This window comes from Notolepis coatsorum (genome assembly GCF_963971535.1).
Source record: "Notolepis coatsorum genome assembly, chromosome: 9".
In the NCBI taxonomy this organism is placed as follows: domain Eukaryota; kingdom Metazoa; phylum Chordata; class Actinopteri; order Aulopiformes; family Paralepididae; genus Notolepis; species Notolepis coatsorum.
This window is the reverse complement of record NC_140173.1, coordinates 12,280,689-12,307,390: the sequence shown is the minus strand read 5'-3', so window position 1 is coordinate 12,307,390 and position 26,702 is coordinate 12,280,689. Positions and strand designations below refer to the sequence as shown.

The 26,702-nt window shown below is 46.9% G+C and overlaps 1 protein-coding gene across 1 annotated transcript in view; it reads left to right on the top strand.

Moving 5' to 3' along the window:
- Window positions 1-24,400, top strand: part of arfgef3 (ARFGEF family member 3) — a 182,814-nt gene extending 158,414 nt beyond the window's left edge. The window contains 7 exon segments of the mRNA XM_084321258.1: window positions 38-99; window positions 102-208; window positions 1,138-1,203; window positions 1,209-1,238; window positions 16,097-16,518; window positions 20,220-20,703; window positions 24,013-24,400. Of these exon segments, the coding sequence (XP_084177384.1) occupies window positions 38-99; window positions 102-208; window positions 1,138-1,203; window positions 1,209-1,238; window positions 16,097-16,518; window positions 20,220-20,703; window positions 24,013-24,204 (1,363 nt within the window). The 3' untranslated portion in view covers window positions 24,205-24,400.
- The last annotated feature ends 2,302 nt before the right edge of the window (window positions 24,401-26,702 follow it).

The following is a 26,702-nucleotide window of genomic DNA, read 5'->3' as shown; positions in this document are numbered from 1 at the left end:
GTAGTGACCTCTGACCCCCCCCCCCCCCCACACACAGGACGGCCCGTGACTTCGACACCCGCCCGGGCCTGAAGTACCTGCTGATGAAGGTGTCCGGTGTTTGCGGAGCGCCAACCTGTACCGACAGTCTGCCATGAGCTTCAACCTGTACTTCCAGGCGCTGCTCTGTGCCACGCTCAGCCAGGCCGACGGCATGACCGCTCAGCAGGTAACCAGCACACACAGACTGTTGAATGGATCACTGGATCAATGGTGATTGATTGATTGATTGATTGAACAGATATTGCTTAATCAATTGATTGTGTCATTCATTACATTATTAGTTCATAATCCATAATCGTTTTGCCGTAGAAAACAGTTACGTTTGTTACCCAGTAACTGTTGAAACATTTTATTGTTAAAGGGGAACTATTTTACTATTTCTTTCACTATTTGGGCACTTTTACACAATTCCTGTGAGTTTATGGAACACCTCTGTAATTATATATTTTTTTAATTCATTGTTTTGTATTTCTAATCAAGTCCTCAAAAACAGCATTTTTCTACCTCAAGATCTCGAGCTGTTTTGAGGCTGGGCTCCTAAACCACTGTGTGGCCTGCGTGGCATCTGCCACATTATCATGCAGCGGTGTCTCTCTGACATCACAGATCATCACATTTTCAGATGACTCAGTTCAGTGAGGGTGAATATTGTGAGAGGAGAATTGGAAGAATGCGCCCAATATGAGAATTTTGAGACATAGATCATATTAATATAAGTTCACATAGCTAGGAAACAATGCTAAACACTCAAAAAGGCCATTTATAAGATAGTTCCCCTTTAACTGTTTTGTTTTAGTTTTGTATCACAAAAGGCTTCGATCTCTTTAAACACTTCAATACTGATATTTTATTGTGTTGTTCCTTTTAACCCTTTCACTGCCACACGACAGCCGGTTAGCCCTTTACTATCACACAACCGACGGCGATGCTCCATCATTAGCATCCGCGGAGCTAATGATGCTAATGATGGAGCATCGCCGTCGGTTGTGTGATAGTAAAGGGCTAACCTTCTGTATTGTCACAGTGAAAGGGTTAACCGGCTGTCGTGTGGCAGTGAAAGGGTTAATATATATATATATATTTTTGACCAATCAGGTGAAGATGATTCTGTATGAGGAAGAGCAGGCTAGTGCTGACTCCTCCCACCCCGGCTCTGCGTCGTCAGAGACGAGGACATCTTTGAGGAGACGGCACAGGTGAGACTCACACGCATGTAACGATGATACACATACATGTACACATGTACACACACACATGTATATTATTTTGTATTTATTATGTTTTTTATTTCTCAACGTCATTGTAATGAGAGTTTGCTCTCAATGATCCTTTGAGATTAAATAAAGATGGATGAACATATAACATATACACACATACATATACTCATGTACACATACACACACTCATACACATACACACACACAAACATGCATAAATTAATGCGTCCTCTCTTAATCAGACTTACATCTTTTATGTGTAGGATTTCAACATCAATATCATTGTCTTTTCAAATGCCATACATTACCCTAAAGATCATGAGTCCGACGAGGAGATGGATGAGAATGAGGACAGTGGACTGGACTGTTGGCCTCTATCTGTTCATGTTGTTGCCCCCGGATCAGGTTCACACTCAGATCCAGTGGCGGTTCGTCCATAGTGGGCGCTAGAGCGCCGCCCTCCCTGGTTAAAAGAGAGGAGAAGAAGACATTTTTTTTTTTTTTTTAAACATGTTTAAAATGAATAATATTTACTCATTTTAAGTGTTTGTGTTTCCAATGCACAATATAACGTTAAAGGATAACTCCAACATTTTGGGAAATTAGCTTATTTAACATCTTCCCTGGAGTTAGACAAGAAGATACATACCTTTTTTGTCTCTGTGCGTGCATTTAGCTTTGGGAACAGACGCTCCGTTAGCATAGCTTAGCTTCATCACTGGAAGTGAGGCAGGTCAGTACCCTGACGTTCCCTACAGGTTTGTTGATATTCTCATTCCTTCAAAGGATCTGAACCGATTGAAGTTTATGGATACCATGACTTAAAATCCTCTTACCTTGACGATTAAAAGCCTCCCCAATTTAGAAAACAGTAATCCAATGGCTGGTATTGATATACTACTAACTACTGCATGCTAACGGAGCTAACCGGACACTCAAGCAGATAACGAGAGCAATGACTTCCTTTCTGGGGGGTTTCAAAATAAAAGAGCAACGTCTATAGCAGCGGAAAACGCTTATTTTGTACATTATCTAACGTTAACACAAACCTAAACTAACTTTAGGTTAGTTGTAACGTTAGTTTAGGTTCGTGTTAACGTTAGATAATGTACAAAATAAACGTTTTCCGCTGCTATAAACGTCGCACTTTTATTTTGAAAACCCCAGAAAGGAAGTCATTATATTTGCTTTACACATCCTGTTCTGCGTTAGCTCCGGTTAGCTCCGAGCGTCCAGTAGTTAGTAGTATATTATCAATACCAGCCATTGGATTACTGTTTTCTAAATTGGGGAGGCTTTTAATCGTCAAGGTAAGAGGATTTTAAGTCATGGTATCCATAAACTTCAATCGGTTCAGATCCTTTGAAGGAATGAGAATATCAACAAACCTGTAGGGAACGTCAGGGTACTGTCCTGCCTCACTTCCAGTGATGAAGCTAAGCTATGCTAACGGAGCGTCTGTTCCCAAAGCTAAATGCACGCACAGAGACAAAAAAGGTATTATAGTGGCTATTTACAAACAATTTTGTCTTTCGTATTTGCCACTTCCACTCCGGGGTTAGCTTTAGTCTACGCGCACATAATAAAGATTCTGATCCATCCGTTTGGCTGTCACAATGAATCAATCATTTATTTCCAATAAGCAAAACAAACAAAACTCGTATATCTAATACATGCGTGCGTTGCGTGCAGTGTGTGCGTTGGTGCAGTACAAAAACTGTTTGCTTTCCCGGTCCACGTCTCCCACGCAAGCCACCACCCCTTATCAAGGTAAACTACACAGGTGGATAGCTCAGGTAGGTCTCTTTTTTTTTTAAACTTTGGCCATTCCCCTGGCTCTTTTTAGCGTTTATCGCATTTTTTCTGGTCAAGGATGACCGACAGAAACAGGCTGAAGGGGTACAGATGGGGGGGAAGACACTCTGGGAAAGGCACGGCTGCAGTCCGGGATTCGAACTCGCTAAACCCCAGATCCGTGACGAGCACGGTTGTCCCCGGCGCCGAAATAGCGCTCGAGGTACGTGGTGAGCTACTGGAGCTCCCCAGGTAGGTCTCTTTAAAGGGAAAGTGCACATAGTTTCAAATCATAAGAATAGTTACAATAAGATAATCAGTGTAAATAATATCATGACTTGTCAATCAAATTATCAGTTTTCGTTTTCATATTTCGTAATCCATAAAGCATTTTCATAATTCAAATAATTGCATGATACAAACTCAAAGATTAAATAACTCAAGAATGGCTCCTACAGGTATGTATCTTCTTGTCTAACTCCAGGGAAGATGTTAAATAAGCTAATTTCCCAAAATGTTGGAGTTATCCTTTAATATATCAAATATAAATAATTGTTTTTCATTCACAGGAAGTCACTAGTAACTATAGCTCTCAGGCCGGGCGACTCGTATCGCGCACGGCAGGGCGTGCACTGGTTTCATCGCTGTTTCCTCGCAGCCAATGAAATAGGTCAACCAAATACATTTCGCCTATCAGTGCGTAATGCACTGTGCGTTGAAATATGATGTAATATGATGGAAGCCGGGCGCGTTTTCAAGCGATCTATATCATCTAAGATTCTAAGCAAGCAGCGTCTATACTTTCCGTAGCCGCATTTCTCTGAGACGCTCTCTGATTGGCCGACGCCAGTTTCTACACTGGTTAGGCTTAGTTACTCTTCGAAGTTGGTTAAGGTTAGAGTTAGAGAACGCCAGGTAGTTTGCAGGCTGTTCGACGCGGAAATGGGCAAAGACACAGCTCATCACAGTACTTGTGTTGTGGTGCCTAACCTGGCTAACAAGAAGCTATTTGGCTAGCTGGATGCAGTCTGGACAGTGGATATACATCAACAGTCTGGGACTGTGGGACTGTTACGACCCCTGTGAGTCTAAGGGTAAAGGGCTGTAACATAACAGTTGGTTGACAGAAAAGATGGACCACGTTTGTAAACAACAATGATATTTATTGAATAGATGCAAAGGAAGCACATGTAGCTCAGGGGTGAGCCCAGGCCAAAACAACAAACAAACACCACTATACTCCAAATAAACCCAAATCTAATCTATGGTAAAAGAGATTACATTACCTAAACTACTCTTACCTAACCAAAACAGGAGAAAACAATATCCAAAGGAAATGGCAGCTCACCCCATCTGTGCTTCCTGAGAAAGAGAGAAAAACACATTAATTATACAGAAACAAAGGCAGAATATATACAAAAACAAACTATAACTAACAATGCTCTCTCTGTGGCCATACACACACAAGGAAATTTCTACTAAGCACCAAAGGCCAATAAACGAAATGCAATATTGTCAAAGTTACAGGTTTACAAAATCACAACAGGCCTAGCCTCATGCCAGAGAGAGAGAAAGACTGAAGTGAGAAGCCATGTTTTAACAGGTGTGGGGTGATCCATGATTGGGTGGTGTGGATTGAGTGTTGGAGTCTGGAAAGCCATCCACCAATCGGTGCTGTGTTGCTATAATGGAAGGGCAGGCCTGGCAGGGACCAATGGTGAAGGGAACAATGGCTGGAGGGAGGAAACAAAATGGAGAACACACACACATGGAGACACACACTGGGGAATATATACATTGGGATGTAACACCCCCATACATAAGACAAAAACATGTTTGACACCTAACACCAACTAAACATGTTTTTTTTTTTTTTTAACAACGAGATAACATCCCCGAGATAACATGTACTCCAAAACAAAGAGCTATGAAAAAACTAGCAGTTGGTACAACCACACGGGTCAACAATGACAGAACGAGTTGACGGCAAGAGAGACTGAGTCGACAGCAACATAAAACGAGTCCACAGCAACATAGACCGAGTAGACAGCAAAATAGAACAAGTCGACAGCAATATACAGTAGAACGAGTCGACAGCAACAGACAACGAGTCGACAGCAACAGAGATTTAACTCCGAGATAGAGCATCCGCCAACACATTATCAGACCCCTTCTTATGCTTTATGCTGAGGTTATAATTTTGCACTATGAGCGCCCAACGCATGAGGCGCTGATTGTGGTTGTACATCCGCGACAGAAAAACCAATGGGTTGTGGTCGGTGTATACTACCACTGGTAATACGCTCGAACCGACATACACCTCAAAATGTCGCAACGCATACAACATAGCCAAAGTCTCCTTTTCAATAGTGGAATAGGTTAGTTGATGTTTGTTAAATTTCCGGGAGAAATAACAAACCGGGTGACTGACACCATCGTGATCTTCCTGTAATAACACCCCTCCAGCTCCCACCCCGCTGGCATCCACCTCCAGCTGGAACGGCAGGGAGAAATCTGGAGCAGAGAGAACAGGGGAACTGCATAAGAGAGCTTTAACACTATCAAATGCATTTTGACAATCAGCTGTCCAAATGAATGGTTTGGACGGGCTACACAGGCTAGTGAGAGAAGTGACGACAGAAGAAAAGTTTCGGCAAAAACCACGGTAATACCCAGCCATCCCAAGGAATCTACGCAATTCCCGCCTAGTAGTAGGCACTGGAAAAGTTGTGATTGCAGATATTTTTGCATCCACCGGACGCACTTGGCCTTGTCCTACCTGCTTACCAAGATAGGTAACCGTAGCCTTGCCGAACTCACACTTGGCAAGGTTAAGGGTCAGGGAGGCTCCAGCTAAGCGGTCAAAGACAGTTTGCAAGGTTGTCATGTGTTCACGCCAGTTGGTCGAATAGACAACCAGGTCATCGAGATAGGCATTACAATTTGGAACACCAGCCAGGACTAGGGTCACCAGTCGCTGGAAAGTGGCCGGGGCATTACGCATTCCAAAAGGCATTACAGTATATTGCAAAAAATTGTCAGGAGTAACAAACGCCGAGATTTCCGAGGCACGGGGGGTCAAAGGGACCTGCCAGTAACCCTTTAACAAATCTAGTTTGCTAACATAGGTGGCAGATCCAAGGTTGTCAATACAATCTTCCATGCGGGGCAGTGGGAAGGAATCAGGCACGGTGACAGCATTTACCTTTCGGAAATCAGTACAAAATCTAGGAGTTCCATCCGATTTGGGAGCTAACAAGCAAGGTGAACTCCAGGGACTGCAACTTGGCTTGGCTAAACCATGTTTTAACAAATAGTCAACCTCCTGTTGCATCATGGCTCTTTTGGTGATGTTAACACGGTATGCATGTTGCTTGATAGGCACAGCATTGTTAACATTAATATCATGGGCCAATACAGAAGTACAGGAGGGAACATCACCAAACAGAGCCATGTAGGCCCGAATCAAATTTGTGATGTCCTCTCGCTGCTCCTCAGGTAAGTGTGCTAAGTGATTGGGCAGGTTCCTTAACATCTCAGTGTTGGACAATCTAGCACCCTGATGGGCTGCATTGCGCAACTCCAAGCCATCTACATCCTCACCACTAACGTCAGGAGAGTCCGGAACTATTGGAGTTGAGGAAACAGCAGAGACGGCCAGTCCGGCTGTCTGGTCTGAGGTCTTCACCTGCACACTATCTCTGGAAAAATATGGTTTAAGCATATTGATGTGGCAAACACGAGAGTGACGTTTACGATCAGGGGTGCGAACCACATAGTCTGTATCACTTATCTTCTTGTCTATTGCATACGGTCTGGAAAAACGAGCGGAAAGAGCAGAACCAAGGATAGGTAACAGGACTAGAACCTTATCACCTGGCTGGAAAGATTGAGAAACAGCTTTCTCGTCATAGTGCCGTTTCATAGTTCTCTGGGAAGAAGAGAGCGCTTCTTTTGCGAGAGAGCACGCCTGATGCAGTCGCTCTCGAAACTGGCTAACAAAATCTAGAACATTAGTGGGTGTGCTGGCACCCTTTGACATGAACCGTTCTTTAAGAACTTTCAGAGGCCCTCTAACAGTGTGCCCAAAAACAAGCTCAGCAGGACTGAAACCAAGAGACTCCTGTATGGTCTCTCGTGCAGCAAATAGAACAAGGGGGACACCCTCATCCCAATCTTTCTCTGTGTCTAAGCAATATTTACGCAGCATGGACTTTAAGGTCTGATGCCAACGTTCTAGAGCCCCCTGAGTTTCAGGGTGGTAGGCACTGGACACTATATGTCGGATACCCAGGGACTGTAACACTTGCTCAAATAACCTAGACAGGAAGTTGGTGCCTTGGTCCGTTTGTATTACCTTAGGCAGTCCAAACGTGGAGAAGAACTTCGTCAAAGCCTTAATTATTACAGGCGCTGTAATTCTGCGAAGAGGGATAGCCTCAGGGAAACGGGTGGCGGTACACATTATTGTCAACAAAAACTGATTGCCGGCTTTGGTCTTTGGCAACGGACCAACACAGTCAACTATGACATGTTCAAATGGTTCACCGACCGCTGGTATAGGACAGAGGGGAGCAGGTGGAATTACCTGGTTTGGCTTTCCGGTGATCTGACAAGTACTACAGGTACGACAGTACTGTGCTACATCGGACTTCAAACCGGGCCAAAAGAAATGTTGAAGTATTCTGTTGTATGTTTTAGTGACTCCCAAGTGTCCAGACCAAGGGTGGTCATGAGCCAAGAACAGTACATGCTGACGATAAACTGCAGGGACAACAATCTGATAAACAGTGCTCCAGTCTGGTACCTGATCTGGTAGCCCTATCTCCGATTGTGCATGCTCTGCCAGTCTAGTACCATGGGACCTCCATGTACGCATCAAAACTCCTTCATCCACAAAATAAGAATGCAACTCTCTCCTCTGTTCTGTTTCAAGAGAAGAGAAACATTTTGCAAGAGAAGGGTCAGCCTTCTGGGCAGTAATTAGCATTTCACGAGTAACGGGTAACTTCAATGCGTCGGAACTAGTTACAGTCGTCTGTGGGGGTACCTTACTATGAGTCGGTGGTTTGTCAGCGGTATCAGAAGTTGGAGCCAGCAACTCCTCCCTGACAAAAGCTGAAGCAAAAACAGAGTCAGACAAATTAATTTCATCACCTCTCTTTTTCAATTGAGCCCGAGTGACAACACTTGCAGAAAAAACTTCAGGGAAGTTCTGTGACAAGTCATCAGGCAGAGAATCTGTGTCTGGGTGATCCAACACTTCCAGCACAGCGTTCACCTGTCCTCCAGCTAAATCATTTCCCATGATAAAGGAAATGCCTTTAACTGGCAAGGAAGGTCTCACCCCTATTTTAAAGAAACCAGTGACCAAATCAGATTGTACATGAATACAGTGTAACGGGGCTGGCACGAAACCCATCTCAATACCTTGAACTAGGACACTAGAACCACAGGAAGATTTCTCAGACAGAGGTAGTACATCAGAGAGGATAAAGGATTGTGAGGCTCCAGTATCTCGTAAGATCTGAACTGTACACTGATCTTTTGGATCCCCTGTCAAGGAAACTAAACCCTTGGAAGTAAATGGCCTGAAACAAGGATCGAGAACATCCTGATCATTGTGCATCTGTTGATCGGAATCAGGTGCCATTTTAATCAGACCAACCCCGGATGAGCCCCCATTTATGTTACGACCCCTGTGAGTCTAAGGGTAAAGGGCTGTAACATAACAGTTGGTTGACAGAAAAGATGGACCACGTTTGTAAACAACAATGATATTTATTGAATAGATGCAAAGGAAGCACATGTAGCTCAGGGGTGAGCCCAGGCCAAAACAACAAACAAACACCATTTATCAAAGAGAGTTCCCTTCTCTCTAGCAAACTCTACAAAGGTCTGGTTGACAGCTCTCTTGTGACTGCGAAACCTCTGCCTATAAGCTTCGGGCACAAGCTCATATGCACGAAGGATGGCAGCCTTCACAGTATCATATAGTAAACTATCTTCTAGGGAAAGTGTTGAACAAACCTCTTGGGCTTTACCAGTCAATTTGCATTGAAGCAACAAAGGCCAGACCTCTCTTGGCCAGCGCAATGAAGCAGCAATACGCTCAAACACATTAAAATAAGTATCAACTTCTGTCTCTCGGAACGGAGGCACCAAAGCAATGTGTTTACTTATATCAAAAGTGTGTGATGAATAAGCTGTGGAGGAGGACATACCCGGGCCTTGTGGAGGAGTCGGTGTAGCAGAGTTGGATTCACTCCTTTGGACTCCCAGCTCCAACTCCCGCAGTCTGAGCTCTTTTTCCACCTCAAGCTCCAACCTACGGATGTTAACAGCCCTTTCATTTTCCGCCTCAAGCTCCATTTTACGAAGCCGATACTCCGCCTCACGTGCTTGTGCCTTCTCCTGAGCCTCCATCTGGAGACGTGCTATTCTAACCTTGACCTGGGCCCCTTCTCGAGACCCAGTTGACACAGGAGAGGTCAAGTGAAAATGTGGCAATGTGACGTTCACACCTGCCTTTTCAGCACCATGGGCTTGCTCCTCAGAAGGCTGTGCTTCCGTAGGTTCACCAGGAGGACTTGCATGTTCATCAGAGACCACAGGTAAAACAAGCGTCCCCTGCTCCAACAGCTTATCTACCACAAGACACCTGATATCCTGCTTAAGATGCTTTTGTTGAACCGAGAGTTTAAAATGTGTGGCAATCTCCACTAAGTCTGCCTTGCGGCAGCTATCTAGCGCTTCCCAAGTAGGATTGCTCAAGAATTTCCCCAGATCAAAAGTACTAACTGCCATTATTTTTTCTTACACAAATGCCATTTTTACACAAATTAATTAATAACTATACAAGTGTAAACAAACACAGTTCACCAAATCCATCAACCAACAATTGAACACGGGTTACAAGATCCCGGATGAGCCCCCATTTATGTTACGACCCCTGTGAGTCTAAGGGTAAAGGGCTGTAACATAACAGTTGGTTGACAGAAAAGATGGACCACGTTTGTAAACAACAATGATATTTATTGAATAGATGCAAAGGAAGCACATGTAGCTCAGGGGTGAGCCCAGGCCAAAACAACAAACAAACACCACTATACTCCAAATAAACCCAAATCTAATCTATGGTAAAAGAGATTACATTACCTAAACTACTCTTACCTAACCAAAACAGGAGAAAACAATATCCAAAGGAAATGGCAGCTCACCCCATCTGTGCTTCCTGAGAAAGAGAGAAAAACACATTAATTATACAGAAACAAAGGCAGAATATATACAAAAACAAACTATAACTAACAATGCTCTCTCTGTGGCCATACACACACAAGGAAATTTCTACTAAGCACCAAAGGCCAATAAACTAAATGCAATATTGTCAAAGTTACAGGTTTACAAAATCACAACAGGCCTAGCCTCATGCCAGAGAGAGAGAAAGACTGAAGTGAGAAGCCATGTTTTAACAGGTGTGGGGTGATCCATGATTGGGTGGTGTGGATTGAGTGTTGGAGTCTGGAAAGCCATCCACCAATCGGTGCTGTGTTGCTATAATGGAAGGGCAGGCCTGGCAGGGACCAATGGTGAAGGGAACAATGGCTGGAGGGAGGAAACAAAATGGAGAACACACACACATGGAGACACACACTGGGGAATATATACATTGGGATGTAACAGGGACAGTGGACATATACACTTTATCAAGCCCTCCTGGACCACGTTTCAACTAAACAAAGTGAGTCTCTCTCTCGCTCTCGCTCTCTCTCTCTATCGCTCTCTCTCTCTCGCTCTCTCTCTCTCGCTCTCTCAACACAGCGTGTTGTTGTTGTTGTTAATTTCACCGCGGGTGATGCATAATGGATGAATGAATGAATGGTAACTTGTTTAAAATGACAAGATATACATATGTGTTCATTATTGGATTGATCAGAGAGAGAGTGGAGTTTCTTTTGGATTTAAAAGAAGTGGCTTGTTCAATATCTCGCCCAGTCTATGTTTGAATGAATGAAAACTTTATTTAACAGATTGCAGAATGGGTACAATACAGTACGGCTCAATACATACAATTGTTAAGGGGATGCAGACCTGAGAAAGACGTTTGTCTTGTTTACATCAGGGTCCCCCATTTTCAATTCATATCGATAGTTTAATAGCTAGCCTTGGCTCGTTTAACAATATGCAAAATATGTGTACAGCCTGCCTGTACTCATACTGAAGTTATTCTTGGTATATAATACTACACATACTACTAGGTCTGATTGTGTAACGAATCGATTTCCACGTCGCGTGAGTGAGAGAGAGAGAAAGAGAGAGGAGAGATAGAGGGGGATACTAATTAATTCCGCCCCCCCCCCCCCGGGGAAGAATTCACGAGCCGCCACTGGTCAGATCTCAATGTGTTTTGGAGATAAATGATACACCAGATGTATCACATGTTATCATACTCTCATCATTATCTCAGGAAACAGGAAAGTGCTTTTTGAACTTGAAAAAAATTCGAATTTTAAATTCTTTTTATTTCTCCACGTGGTAAACACACAGGTCACAACATGTTTACAGGAAAGTTTTGGAGTTGTATTTGGAGTGTATTTCGTGACTGTTGGGAACTAGGCTACACTGGCACACCTACATCCAGTGAATGATGCTAAGCTAGGCTAACGGTGCGGCTGTTCCCTAAGCCTAATGCATGCACAGAGAAGAAAAGGTATGTACCTGCTTGTCTAACTCCATGGTATAAGCAAATTTCCTTTAAATCCAGACGGAGAGTGATAAAGCGAGTAGGCTGCCGGCACACCTCTAAATTAATTGTAAAAATTAAATCACCCTCTTCTTGTGACATACCCACAGACGCAAATTACATTAATAAAACATTTGTTAATTTCTATTCAACACTATATAAATCAGAATGCGGTTCAGATGTATGGGAGGGTAACAATCCACTGGACCACTTATCCAATAGTAGATGAGAGTTTTAATAATGATCTAGGGGCATTTATAACACGAAATAAAATATGCCATCAAAACAATCTGGGAAGTCGCCAGGCCCTGATAGATATATTGTTGAATTCTAGAAGAAGATTTCTGATTTAACTAATCCTTCGAAGCAGGTCACTGCCCCCCACTCTCAACCAGATCTCGATCACTTTATTACTTAAGAAGGATAACGATCATCTCCTGTGTGGATCAGGGAGACCAATCAGTTAAATGTTGATATTAAAATTCTTTCAAAGATACTGACCAGGGGCGGCTAGGTGGTGTAGTGGGCAAGGCGCTCGCCATCAACGCTGGAGACGCTGGGTTCAAATCCAGCTCTCGGCGTTGCTATCAGCTTGGCTGGCTCATACTAACACAATTGGCAGTGTTAGGGGTGGGAAAGCTGATGGGTGGGTCCTGGGCGTTGTGGACAGCGACCCCTACAGTTCGGTCGGGGCGCCTGCTCAGCGAAGGAAGGATCTGGAGGGAGGTAGTGTGACCTTCCACACGTTACACTCTCCCGGTGAGAATCTGCGCTGCCAGGCTGGCTGCCGGCTGGCTGCACATGTGTCGGAGGAAAACATGTGACAGTCTCCGGCCTCCCGGACCAACAGTAGGGGGGGGGGGGGGGGGGGGGGGTGCGCAACAACCAGGAAGGGGGTTGGGAATTGGCATAACGACTAAACAGTGGGATGGGAGAAAAAATCAGAAAATTATTTTTCGCCATTGCCATTGAGCCATTAGCTATATGGCTACGTAGTGAACAGCAATTCCAAGGTATCACACGTGGCCATCTACATCACAAAGTCTCACTTTATGCAGATGACCTTATGTCCCAATCTTCTCTCTGCCACATGTCACATCAATATTAGAACCATTTGGTAGATTTTCAAGCTATAAATTAACCTCTTAAGCCCTAGCTATATTTTCCATGGTCCATTTGCATGATCTTGGTATCTCGGGGAATGTATTCCCAGTGTCAGAAATATTGTGTCTGTTACTATGCTTGAGTAATATTTTGTAATGAACCAAAGGAGAATATAAATTATTATTATAATTTTTTTCCATCTTTGACAGTGAATAACACCATGCTAACATTGACCAAAAGTGAAAAATTCATGCTCATTCAGCACCGTCTTGAGATCAAGTGTACAAAAAATCTAAGCAAATGAACAAAGGGCAGATGATTTAGAGACACATGCTATTTGAAATATGAATATAGAATATCAGGCCTATAAATTACCTTAATATGGCCAAGTCATACATCTATGGATCGGCCCAAATCTCCTCTTTCCAATGGCAGAGTTGAGTCCGGATTTAGTATCACCAGGCACCCGTTACAGGGCAGCAAAGGCTGTGAATGAAATCTACGAAACCGTCCGTTTTCCGGTGCAATGCGCAGATATTTTTATAAGCTCATATTTCACTAATAACACTTCAAATCATTGGTAAACAAACATGGTGCTGAAAATATACACTTTGAAGAAAAAGAAAAAGAAACGCAACATCACTTAATCTTCAAAAAAGTAAAAATGTCTCTATTAACTCACTTGCATACCAAATTCATCAGACACTCTTTTCCTTTAAATGGTCAAACACAGGATTTAACTAGCTTGGTATTTTCTTTTTTTTTGTATCCACTTTTTCTCCTTTTTTCTATTTTTCTCCCATCCCAATTCCATTGTGCCAATTCTTTCCCTCCCCTGTCTTGAACGTTGCTTGCATGTGCCCCCCACTGGCCGGTTGTAGGGAGGATAGAAGCCTTGCATCACATGTCCCCTCCGGTACACAAGGAGGCAACCTGTCACATCTTTTCACCTGCCAGCGTGGTCTCTCATTGGCGAGGTGTAACGTGTGGGAGGCTCACACTACCCCCGCTACTTCCTGTCTCTGCTGTGCAGGCCCCAACCAACCTGTAGGAGTCGCTGTCCACAACGTCCAGATTACCACCCATCGACTTCCACCCGCTAACTCTGCCAATTGAGATAGTATGACGACTGGCCCAAGCCGGAGGCAACGCCGACAGCCGGAGTCGAACCCGGTGTCTCTTGCGTTGGTGACGAGCGCAATGTCCGCTGCGCCACCCAGCCGCCTTAGCTTGGTATTTTCATAACTAAACCTTATAGGTCTCAAGATATATTACACCTTTATTGGATTGGTGTAAAGAAGACCTGAATCAGTGGGCCACCTTTCTTTTATCATTAGTTGGCCATATTAGTTTAGATAAAATGGTCCCTCCTGAGATTTCTTTATATTTTTCAAAATGTACCTATTTTTCTCTCAGAAAAAACTTTTTTACAAAATTAGACATGTTTATCACTGCCTTTTTTATGGGGAAACGAGACCCATCAAATTAGGAAAACCTATCTTCAGAGACCTAAAGACATGGGTAGTATGGGTCTCCCTAATTGTATTCATTACTATTGGTCCTGTAATTTTCACAAACGTATTTATTGGAATAAGCAGGAAACCTCTTCGGTATCTTGATATCTCTTGGGTGGATATGGAATTGGCTTAATCGAAACAGTCTCTTAACTCATTGATCAGTTCACAATTACCTTTATCATTGAATCTTAGTCCAAGTCAAGTCAAGTCAAGTAAATTTTATTTATATAGCACATTTCCAGGCAGCGGCAGCTGGCACCAAAGTGCTTCACAGGCAGGTTGATAAAAACAAAATAATGTGATGCAAGATATAAGATTAAAAACATAGTAAAGCAATGAAAGTAATAAAAACAAAATACTATGATGCAGGATATAAGATTAAAAACATAGTAAAGCAATGAAAGTAATAAAAACAGGTAGGGCACAGTAAAACAAAGAGGATAGAAGGGCCAGGGGTCTAGTGGTGATTAAGTGGGGGGGAAGGCCAGGGAGAACAGGTAGGTTTTTAAAAGTGATTTAAAAGCCTGCACGGTCTGGGCGGTCCGTACGCTGAGGGGGAGGCTGTTCCACAGTCTAGGCGCTGCGGTGGAGAAAGCTCTGTCTCCCCTAGTCTTGAGACTAGTTCTAGGCACCACCAGTAGCAGCTGGTCAGCTGATCTGAGGGATCGGTGGGGGTGTGGCGGTGCAGGAGCTCAGACAGATAGGGAGGAGCCGTGCCATTTAGTGATTTAAAAACATTTGGGGCTAATTTAATTCGATCCTAAAGCGAACAGGCAGCCAATGGAGCGAGGCCAAAACTGGGCTGATGTGTTCATGTTTGTTTGTTTTGGTGAGGAGGCGCGCGGCTGCGTTCTGCACCAGCTGTAGGCGGCGAAGCAAGGATTTGTTGATGCCCGTGTAAAGGGCATTGCAGTAGTCCAGGCGAGTGGTGACAAAGGCATGTATCACCGTCTCTAGGTTACTTTCAAACCCAGTGGTCAGAAAAACAATGAAGATTTGGAGCCAGTTCAGAAAGCATTTTGGCTTACGAAGACCCTCCCTCCAGTCTCCTATTATGTGGCATAATAAGGGCATTAAATCCATTGGAGATCTTTATTCAGACAATATTTGTGCATAATATATAAGAAATATTTGGCCTCTCGAATCTATTACACTATTTTCAAATTCGGCACTTTGTACAAAACGGTTCCCCATAGTTCCCCAACCACCCCCTTCATACATCTGACTTCCTCAAATTAAATCCAACTAAAAAGGGGGCTTTATCAGAGATAGATGACAGAATTATCAACATTAACATCTCATATTTCCTACTCTTAAAAGTTCCCGAGAACAATATCTGGACTGGGACCTTTCAGATGAGCAATGGGAGGCAATATTATACCTTGTTCATTCCTCATCGATATGTGCCAGGCATGCACTCATAAAATTTATAATCTTACATCTCACACACAACAGACACTACACACTACACTAAACATCTTTTTTAATGTCATGCGAATTCTTTAATGGTGCGAATTCTTCATTTTAAACATTTAAACATTAATATTCTCACCCTTTCCCCCCGTCACCATTCATTCCCTCCCATCTCTCCCTGTCAGCCTCCCTCCCTTTATTCTCACTCTCTCCCTTCCTCTCCATCCCACGCCTCCCTCTCCCTCCCCCCCTCTCTCTCCTTCCAGGTGAGTCCTCCGCGGGCCAGGGACAAGCGGCAGCAGCAGCAGCAGTGGCGCGCCCCGATGACCCCCTCCCTCGGCGTGCAGCCACTGGGGGGCGCCACCGACTGGGCCTGGCTGGTGAAGCGCCTCCACAAGCTCTGCATGGACCTCTGCGGCAGCTACGTCCAGATGCACCTGGACCTGGAGAGCACCCAGGACCTGGAGACGCCCCCCCCGCTGCTCCGAGGGGGAGTTGCAGGGGATCATCTGTTCTTCCTCCCCCTTTTCCAGTCGGAGACATCCTCCACCCCGACCTCGACGGGGGGGCTGTCGGGTAAGGGGACCCCCTCGGACGACGGGGTGTTCATCAAGGGTCAGGCAGCGGCGGAGACTGTGGCCGCGTCACCGGCAGAGACCCTCACGCCCAGCCCGAGCCCGGGATACAGGTGGGAGGAGCTAGATGGTGCCGTCATGTCTGTGTTGTTGTGTATCCATCATGTTGTTGTTGTTATGTATCCATCATGTCTCTGTTGTTATGTATCCATCATGTCTCTGTTGTTATGTATCCATCATGTTGTTGTTATGTATCCATCATGTTGTTGTTATGTATCCATCATGTTGTTGTTGTGTATCCATCATGTTGTTGTTGTGTATCCATCATGTTGTTGTTATGTATCCATCATGTTGTTGTTGTGTATCCATCATGTTGTTGTTATGTATCCATCATGTTGTTGTTGTGTATCCATCATGTTGTTGTTATGTATCCATCATGTTGTTGTTATGTATCCATCATGTTGTTGTTGTGTATCCATCATGTTGTTGTTGATCATGTTGTTGTTGTGTATCCATCATGTTGTTGTTGTGTATCCATCATGTTGTTGTTATGTATCCATCATGTTGTTGTTGTGTATCCATCATGTTGTTGTTATGTATCCATCATGTTGTTGTTGTGTATCCATCATGTTGTTGTTATGTATCCATCATGTTGTTGTTATGTATCCATCATGTTGTTATGTATCCATCATGTTGTTGTTGTGTATCCATCATGTTGTTGTTATGTATCCATCATGTTGTTGTTATGTATCCATCATGTTGTTATGTATCCATCATGTCTGGTCAGTCTAACGACCTCTTTTTGACACAGAAGGCCAAGCATGGATAATTTAGTATCCCCCTCCCCCTGTATCCTCCTTGTCCTCATCTCCTCCCCTGGTCATCCCTCCCCCCTGTATCCTCCTTGTCCTCCCCCCTGTATCCTCCTTGTCCTCCCCCCTGTATCCTCCTTGTCCTCCCCCCTCACCTGGTCATCCCTCCCCCTGTATCCTCCTTGTCCTCCCCCCTCCCCTGATCATCCCTCCCCCTGTATCCTCCTTGTCCTCTCCCCTCCCCTGGTCATCCCTCCCCCCTGTATCCTCCTTGTCCTCCCCCCTCACCTGGTCATCCCTCCCCCCTGTATCCTCCTTGTCCTCCCCCCTGTATCCTCCTTGTCCTCTCCCCTCCCCTGATCATCCCTCCCACTGTATCCTCCTTGTCCTCTCTCCTCCCCTGGTCCTCCCTCCCCCCTGTATCCTCCTTGTCCTCCCCCCTCACCTGGTCCTCCCTCCCCCCCTGTATCCTCCTTGTCCTCCCCCCTCCCCTGGTCATCCCTCCCCCCTGTATCCTCCTTGTCCTCTCCCCTCCCCTGGTCATCCCTCCCCCCTGTATCCTCCTTGTCCTCTCCCCTCCCCTGGTCATCCCTCCCCCTGTATCCTCCTTGTCCTCCCCCCTCCCCTGATCATCCCTCCCCCCCTGTATCCTCCTTGTCCTCCCCCCTCCCCTGATCATCCCTCCCCCCTGTATCCTCCTTGTCCCCCCCCCTGTATCCTCCTTGTCCTCCCCCCTCACCTGGTCCTCCCTCCCCCCTGTATCCTCCTTGTCCTCCCCCCTCCCCTGATCATCCATCCCCCCTGTATCCTCCTTGTCCTCTCCCCTCCCCTGGTCCCCCCCCTCCCCCCTGTATCCTCCTTGTCCTCCCCCCTCCCCTGGTCCTCCCTCCCCCCTGTATCCTCCTTGTCCTCTCCCCTCCCCTGGTCTTCCCTCCCCCCCTGTATCCTCCTTGTCCTCCCCCCTCACCTGGTCATCCCTCCCCCCTGTATCCTCCTTGTCCTCCCCCCTCCCCTGGTCATCCCTCCCCCTGTATCCTCCTTGTCCTCTCCCCTCACCTGGTCATCCCTCCCCCTGTATCCTCCTTGTCCTCTCCCCTCCCCTGGTCCCCCCCTCCCCCCCTGTATCCTCCTTGTCCTCTCCCCTCACCTGATCATCCCTCCCCCTGTATCCTCCTTGTCCTCTCCCCTCCCCTGGTCATCCCTCCCCCCTGTATCCTCCTCTCCTCTCCCCTCCCCTGATCATCCCTCCCCCCTGTATCCTCCTTGTCCTCTCCCCTCCCCTGGTCTTCCCCCCCCCCCTGTATCCTCCTTGTCCTCTCCCCTCCCCTGATCATCCCTCCCCCCTGTATCCTCCTTGTCCTCCCCCCTCCCCTGGTCATCCCTCCCCCCCTGTATCCTCCTTGTCCTCTCCCCTCCCCTGGTCATCCCTCCCCCTGTATCCTCCTTGTCCTCTCCCCTCACCTGGTCATCCCTCCCCCTGTATCCTCCTCCCCCCTCCCCTGGTCATCCCTCCCCCCTGTATCCTCCTTGTCCTCCCCCCTCCCCTGGTCATCCCTCCCCCTGTATCCTCCTTGTCCTCTCCCCTCACCTGGTCATCCCTCCCCCTGTATCCTCCTTGTCCTCTCCCCTCACCTGGTCATCCCTCCCCCCCTGTATCCTCCTTGTCCTCTCCCCTCCCCTGGTCATCCCCCCCCCTGTATCCTCCTTGTCCTCTCCCCTCACCTGGTCATCCCTCCCCCTGTATCCTCCTTGTCCTTCCCCCTCCCCTGATCATCCCTCCCCCTGTATCCTCCTTGTCCTCCCCCCTCCCCTGATCATCCCTCCCCCCTGTATCCTCCTTGTCCTCTCCCCTCCCCTGGTCATCCCTCCCCCTGTATCCTCCTTGTCCTCTCCCCTCCCCTGGTCATCCCTCCCCCTGTATCCTCCTTGTCCTCCCCCCTCACCTGGTCATCCCTCCCCCCTGTATCCTCCTTGTCCTCTCCCCTCCCCTGGTCATCCCTCCCCCTGTATCCTCCTTGTCCTCTCCCCTCACCTGGTCATCCCTCCCCCCTGTATCCTCCTTGTCCTCTCCCCTCCCCTGGTCATCCCTCCCCCCTGTATCCTCCTTGTCCTCCCCCCTCACCTGGTCATCCCTCCCCCCTGTATCCTCCTTGTCCTCTCCCCTCCCCTGGTCATCCCTCCCCCCTGTATCCTCCTTGTCCTCCCCCCTCACCTGGTCATCCCTCCCCCCTGTATCCTCCTTGTCCTCTCCCCTCCCCTGGTCATCCCTCCCCCCTGTATCCTCCTTGTCCTTCCCCCTCACCTGGTCATCCCTCCCCCCTGTATCCTCCTTGTCCTCCCCCCTCCCCTGATCATCCCTCCCCCCTGTATCCTCCTTGTCCTCTCCCCTCCCCTGGTCATCCCTCCCCCCTTGACCCGTTCTCCTGGCCAGAGAAAGTCAAGTCCTCGACTGAACTCCTAACCTAAACCTTGATTAGCCGTGTTTTAACAATAAACGTGTATCAACCATGAAGATTTGACCACGGCAGCCACGCGTCACCTCCTGATGGACCAGTTACTGAGACGCTCTGTCTGTCTGTCTGTGTGTGCCCCTCCTCTAGCTGTGCCGGGGGCCTGCCACACCACCCCCTGTACCCCCTCCCCCCTCACCGTGTCTCTGTGTGTGTGTGTGTCTCCTCTAGCTGTGCCGGGGGCCTGCCACACCACCCCCTGTACCCCCCTCCCCCCTCACCGTGTCTCTGTGTGTGTGTGTCTCCTCTAGCTGTGCCGGGGGCCTGCCACACCACCCCCTGTACCCCCTCCCCCCTCACCGTGTCTCTGTGTGTGTGTGTGTCTCCTCTAGCTGTGCCGGGGGCCTGCCACACCACCCCCTGTACCCCCTCCCCCCTCACCGTGTCTCTGTGTGTGTGTGTGTCTCCTCTAGCTGTGCCGGGGGCCTGCCACACCACCCCCTGTACCCCCTCCCCCCTCACCGTGTCTCTGTGTGTGTGTGTCTCCTCTAGCTGTGCCGGGGGCCTGCCACACCACCTCCGCTCCTGTGGAGAGAGGAGAGAGTCGGCGGCGGCGGGAGGTGGAGGAGGAGGAGGTCCCGCCGGGGTGGGAGGAGCCACGGGGGTAGGGGCGGGGCCGGGCAGGAGAAAGGAGTGGTGGGAGAGCGCTGGGAACAAACTGTACACCATCGCCGCGGACAAGACCATCACCAAGATGATGACGGAGTACAAGCGGAGGAAGCAGCAGCAGCAGAGCCACGTCAACCTCTTCATGAAGGAGCAGGGAGGAGGAGGAGCAGGAGGGGAGAGGAGGGGCCCCGTGGAGCCGCAGAGGCCCCCCCAGAGGCCCCAGCAGCTGGTGGACCAGCAGGGGCCCCCACTGAGGCACTCTGTGAGCGCGGGGCCCGAGGTGCTGCGGCAGGAGAAGAGGCCGCGGTCCGGCTCCACCGTCAGCTCCCACAGCATCTCCCTCAGAGACTCCGAGGCCCAGATACAGGTGGGGGGGGGGGGGGGTGTGTGTGTGTGTCTGTGTGTATCTCACATGGAGCTTTTAACCAAAGCGCTTTACAACGTATGCCTCACATTCACTCACTCACTCACTCACTCACTCATTCACTCACTCACTCACTCACACACTCACTCACTCACACATTCACTCATTCACTCACTCACTCACTCACTCACTCACTCACTCACTCACTCACTCACTCACTCACTCACTCACACATTCACTCACTCACTCACTCACTCACTCACTCACTCACTCACTCACTCACTCATTCACTCACTCACTCACTCACTCACTCACTCACTCACTCACTCACTCACTCACTCACTCACTCACTCACTCACTCACTCACTCACTCACTCACTCACTCACACATTCACACACCGACGGCGGAGGCGATCACGCAAGGTGCCAACCTGCTCATCGGGAGCGGTTAGGGGGTTAAGTGTCTTTGCTCAAGGACACTTCAACACACTGCTGGGAGTAGCCGTAATCGAACCGGGAACCTTCAGATTACCGGACGACCGCTCTACCTCCTGACAGAGCCACTGTCACCCCACTTGTAACATGTTAATCACACACACCAAGCACAACTACATACTATATACAGATCCAGCTCTTTAAAATGGAACCTCTACTGCTCTTCTACCACTCCACGAGCCAAACTGATTTAGTGACTCCTAGGGGCTAGAGCCACAAACAATGGATTGCACGGTGCAAGTTGCACCCTACTACTTACAATTCATGATGAATTGAAAATGGGGGACCCTGGTGTAAACAAGACGAAGGTCTTTCTCTGGTCTGCATCCTCTTAACACTTTGAATGCCCATCACGAGAATTCTCGGATATTTTTTTTATTAGCGATCTGAATTCATATTTCATCAACCGAGTCTACCGTTGGTAATCCTGCCCCGCCAGGCGCTCGGATGTGAAAAAAGCGCCCCCTATCGTCTCCCAGATGGTAATGCACCATTTTGGATTGGACTCGATGAAAATGGATGAGAAAAAAATACTCCGGAATCCACATTTTACTTCTCACGCATGTAACCGGAGCCGATCAGCTTCATTCTGGACCCTCAGCACAGCGTGTAATATGTGTTTTACAGTATACGCGTGGGATCAATAAAAGGATAGATTTTTGGAATGGCGATCAGGAATTGGAATAATCCATTTGGATACTATCTGATCTCAGGTAAGGAATCTATTTTACCAGTCTTAGGATAATCAGACCTGTTTTCACGGAGATATAAGCTTTTCCCCTATAATGTGATGTGGCTGTTTCACTGTGCGAGCCATCAGGAACTGAGAGAATCGATTTTCAGCACGCGGCACCAGCGTGCACACGTACACATATACTATCGATAATCTAGCGTTTATTTGAAAACTATTCATAAATAGGCCGAAAAATGACAACGTTCTAGAATATTACAGTATAGGGCGATTATCATGGAATCTTTTTTTTTTCCGTGAAAACGAGGGCTTTTCAAAATGCTATAAAACGGAAATGAACCGATAAAAAAACAATCCGCTTTGACAATGTTGACTGGAAATGAGTCATTGATAATGCGACGGGCAGATTAGACACATAGCCATAATTTAAAACATAGATTAGGCGATATTAACGCTAACATTGAAGTGGATGGTGGGCATTCAAGCACTAAATGTGCGCCCCCTAATCTGTTTTTTGATTTCTGAATTTGATTGATTGAACATTTTATTAACAGATTGCAGAATGGGTACAATACAGTACGGCTCAATACACACAATTGTTAAGGGGATGCAGACCAGAGAAAGACTTTCGTCTTGTTTACACCAGGGTTCCCCATTTTCTATTCATAATGAATTGTAAGTAGGGTGCAACTTGCTCCGTGCAATCCATTCTTTGTGGATCTAGCCCCTATTGTTCTGGACCGGGCCAGATTTCAGTGTATCAGGCTGGGGAGACTTTTTCATCTTAAATGTGTATTCGTCCCAAACGCCCCAGCTCCATCCGATTCCTTAGCTTTTTTCACTGTTTACTTATCATGCATTGCAACACTAATATAGGGGCAGTACCCCAAGTCAGACTGCCCCGAACCCACTTATTCAAAATTATCTTGGGGGCTCTGAGGGCAGTAGCCCCCGACCCCCTCCCCTGGGGGAGCACTTAAGTTAAGTACCCTCCCTTTGTTCACTTTGGGAGCCAGGGCCAACTCAGCCACCAGCCCCCGAAATATAACACCCGAGCGCTGGTTCTAAAGTGGCAGAAGAGCAGCAGGAGGGAACTGAATCTGAAGAGCTTCATCTGTACAGTTACACAACCTCAGGCCTTGCAGTAAGAACCATTGACGGTAGTAACGTTATGCCTAATTAATGACCGTAATCAAATCTATTTGAAACGCTTAGGCTAAATAGGGAAGCATCTGTAATACAGCACAGCTGTAGCCGCTGAAAGTGGCAGCTATTTCCACAGACTCACACGGTGCGGACATATCATCAAATATACTCGAGGTGTGTTTCCTTCGGTAGTAACATGGTTTTCCGGTGTGAGCGCCGTGTGACTGTTCGGCTGCGGACGCTCCCACCTCGGTTCACAGTCCGAGCTGTTTCCTAGCAACGCAACTCCACTGAAAGTGTCTATAAATACAGTTTATTATTGTGATTAAAATCTCTGTAACAAACTGACTTTCTTTCTTTCTTTCTCCCTCCTCTTTCCTCTCCTCTTCTCTATCCTCTCTCCTCCTTCCTCTCCCCTCTGCTCTGCTCTCTCCTCTCCTCCTTCCTCTCATCTCCGATCCTCTTTACTCTCCCTTCTCTCCTCCTCTTTCCTCTCCTCTCCGATCCTCTCCCTTCTCTCCTCTCTTCTCCTATTCTCTTTCCTCTCCCTTCTCTCCTCTCCTCTTTCCTATCCTCTCTCCTCTCCTCTCCTCTCCTCTCCTCTCCTCTCCCTTCTCTCCTCCTCTTTCCTCTTCTCGCCGATCCTCTTTCATCTCCCTTCTCTCCTCCTCTTTCCTCTTCTCTCCGATCCTCTTTCCTCTCCCTTCTCTCCTCCTCTTTCCTCTCCTCTCCGATCCTCTTTCCTCTCCCTTCTCTCCTCTCTTCTCCTCCTATTCTCTTTCCTCTCCTCTCCTATCCTCTCTCCTCTCCTCTCCTCCTCTCCTCTCCCCTCCCCTCCCCTCCCCTCCCCTCCCCTCCCCTCCCCTCCCCTCCCCTCTCCTCTCCTCTCCTATCCTCTCTCCTCTCCTCTCCTATCCTCTCCTCTCCTCTCCTCTCCTATCCCCTCTCCTCCCTCCCTCTCTCCCCACCCCCCCCTCCAGGCGTGGACCAACATGGTCTTGACCCTCCTCACCCACGTCCTCCTGCTCTCTGACTCCTCCTTCATGGCGCTGCAGCCGGCGCTCTACCCCTGCCTGAGCCAGCTCTCCTGCCACGTCAGCGACGCCCGCGTCCGACAGGCGCTGCGCGAGTGGCTGGGCCGCGTCGGCCAGCTCTATGACATCACCTTGTGACGAGGCACGCTCCCCTCGGTTGGTCAATCGGAGAAGGCGGCGGGGAGGCAGGGATTGGTTGACGAAGGATCCGGTGGATACTAAAGGGTTAAATTGGTTGCCTAAGCACGCGCCAGCTTGCTTGATCCAGGGTGGCAGTCATTATGGGGCGCTTTCACTCGAGCCATTTTGAGTCCCACAGTTGAAATGTATTGAACGCTTACCTTAAGAGGGATGCACAATGGCCACAGGCGACAGTTGTGATGTTAAATGAACACACACACACACACACACACACACACACACACACACACACATACACACACACACACACACACACACACACACACACACACACACACACACACACACACACACACAGTCACTGGTGTAGAATCAGTCAAATGGCCTTTAATGTTACTTTGTCTCTGTGAAAGGTGAAAAAGGCTACACTGGTTCGTAACTGTGACTGGTTTAGAGACTTTATACAACAATATATGGTTTGTTATTTAACTAAAGGAATGTTAGGCTGGTATGTAACACTGGTACGTGTTTATTTTACTTCAGATTTACATCACAAATGTATAGTTAACAAGGAGGATGCATTCAATCATTTGTAAGATGAAATTGCACCCCGCCCCCCCCACCCCGCCCCCCCCCCATGCCACATCTCCATGACCTTCAGCCCAGCTGAGGGCTAGCCATAGGATGTTTTGCATCTCCGTTGATTAAGCCAAAGGACGTCAGGGTTTGAGAATAATACATGGAAATAATACTGACTACTGTCAGTTATATTGGTATGATTCTCTCTGTGGCTTGTGAAGTAGATGTCAGTTTGATATAATTTAACTATTTAAACAGAATGAGAATACAGGAGACAGGAAACATTCGGCTAAGAATCAATTAATTCATCTTTTTACCCTTCATGTGGTAGTTTGCTATATGTGGCCAGATTATTAACCCCAGAAAGCCCAGTCACCCACCTACAGTTAGAATGTAATATAATACAAATGTATTCTCCACCCAATGCTGAGCCAAGGCATAATTTTAAAGAAGGAAATCTGAGAATCTGTTGTTGGTGTAGAATTCAGTTTGATTACAGTTAATCTCCAGTGAAATGAAAGCTGTCAGCTATTTTCTACCATAATGGAACAATCTACTTACGTTTCCTTCAATATAATTTGCCCGCGATACAGTATATATATGATATGTTATTTATATTTATGTAGTATTTATGGAAATGCTTTATAGTTTAATAATATGTATGTATCATAATGAGTATCTTTTTCAGATTATGTTTGAAATTGCATTAATTTATGGGGGGCATATTATTTGATACTGTGCAAACTGCAATGTATTTATCGTTAATTATGTTTTCTTGATTTCATAGAGGGACACAGTGTCCGTTACTGCATTTCATCAGGTAACTGACATGAGAATGTGAGACTGATTTGACTACTTTATTCTATAGTAGTGTTCTCAGTTCTGAAACGGAACATGTACCCATATTCTAAACTTGACTTTTAGCACTTTTTCTAGCTTTCTTTAACAACACATCAACATCACTCCTCTGACAGGCTGTCTTTAACTCATTGACGGCCAAAAACGTAATATTTCGTGTTTCGCCGCCAACCGCTGAGCGCCAAAAAACGTAATATCTCGTTTTTAGATCCTTTGATCCGTTTCCTTTCATCCCCGTTCTATACGGTCAGCCCGGAGCCCTCTAGGTGTCCCTGGCTCATCTGCCTACGTTGGAATTACAATGACGATCGAATCTCACCAGGTGGCAGTATCGCCTACCTTTTGAACTGGAATAGCTTGGTGTGGATTAGTGCACTGCATCCCTGCCCGAGCCCGACGGGGCCCTACCCGACCCAACGGGTTCAGGCTGGGTAGGGCTTCATTTTTAAATAAATCATTCTGGCTCGGCCGGGCCGTGCAGCGCCCTCTTTTTTAATTTTTTTTTATTGCTCGCTCGCTATACTCATATAACTAGGGTTATATAGGATAACCTTACAGTTTCTGTTTCGCGTAACGTAGTGCTGTCATCAGAGAGTCAAGCCTCGTGTCTGAGGAGTCCAGATGTATAAGTTAACAGATAAAATAGTAAAGGGAAAGGGAAAGCTACATTTTTTGCAACATTTGGATGTAATTACTGCAGCCCGCAGGGAGAACTGGAGGGGAGTAGAACAGTGATGAAGCCCTCAGGTGGATGATGAACAAATGAACCGGACCGAAGTGGCATTGGTTGTTTGAAGTTGGAATATAGCCAGTTGGCGAACGTTTTAATTTGTTCTTGGATGTATGTAGCCAGTTGGCGAAGTTTTGTTAACGTTGTTCAACGCGTTGCTGACGTCAACAGCGAAGTGGTGAGTCTGATGTATTATTATTTGCTGGTGTGGGGTCGCCGCTGCCCTGTTCTGTTGTGCTTTCATTATATAAATGGTGCTCTGCTCGAAATCTGATTTCTGTTTTCTGTTTGTTTGTATAGTGACTGAGTAGGCTATTGTGTCGTGTGT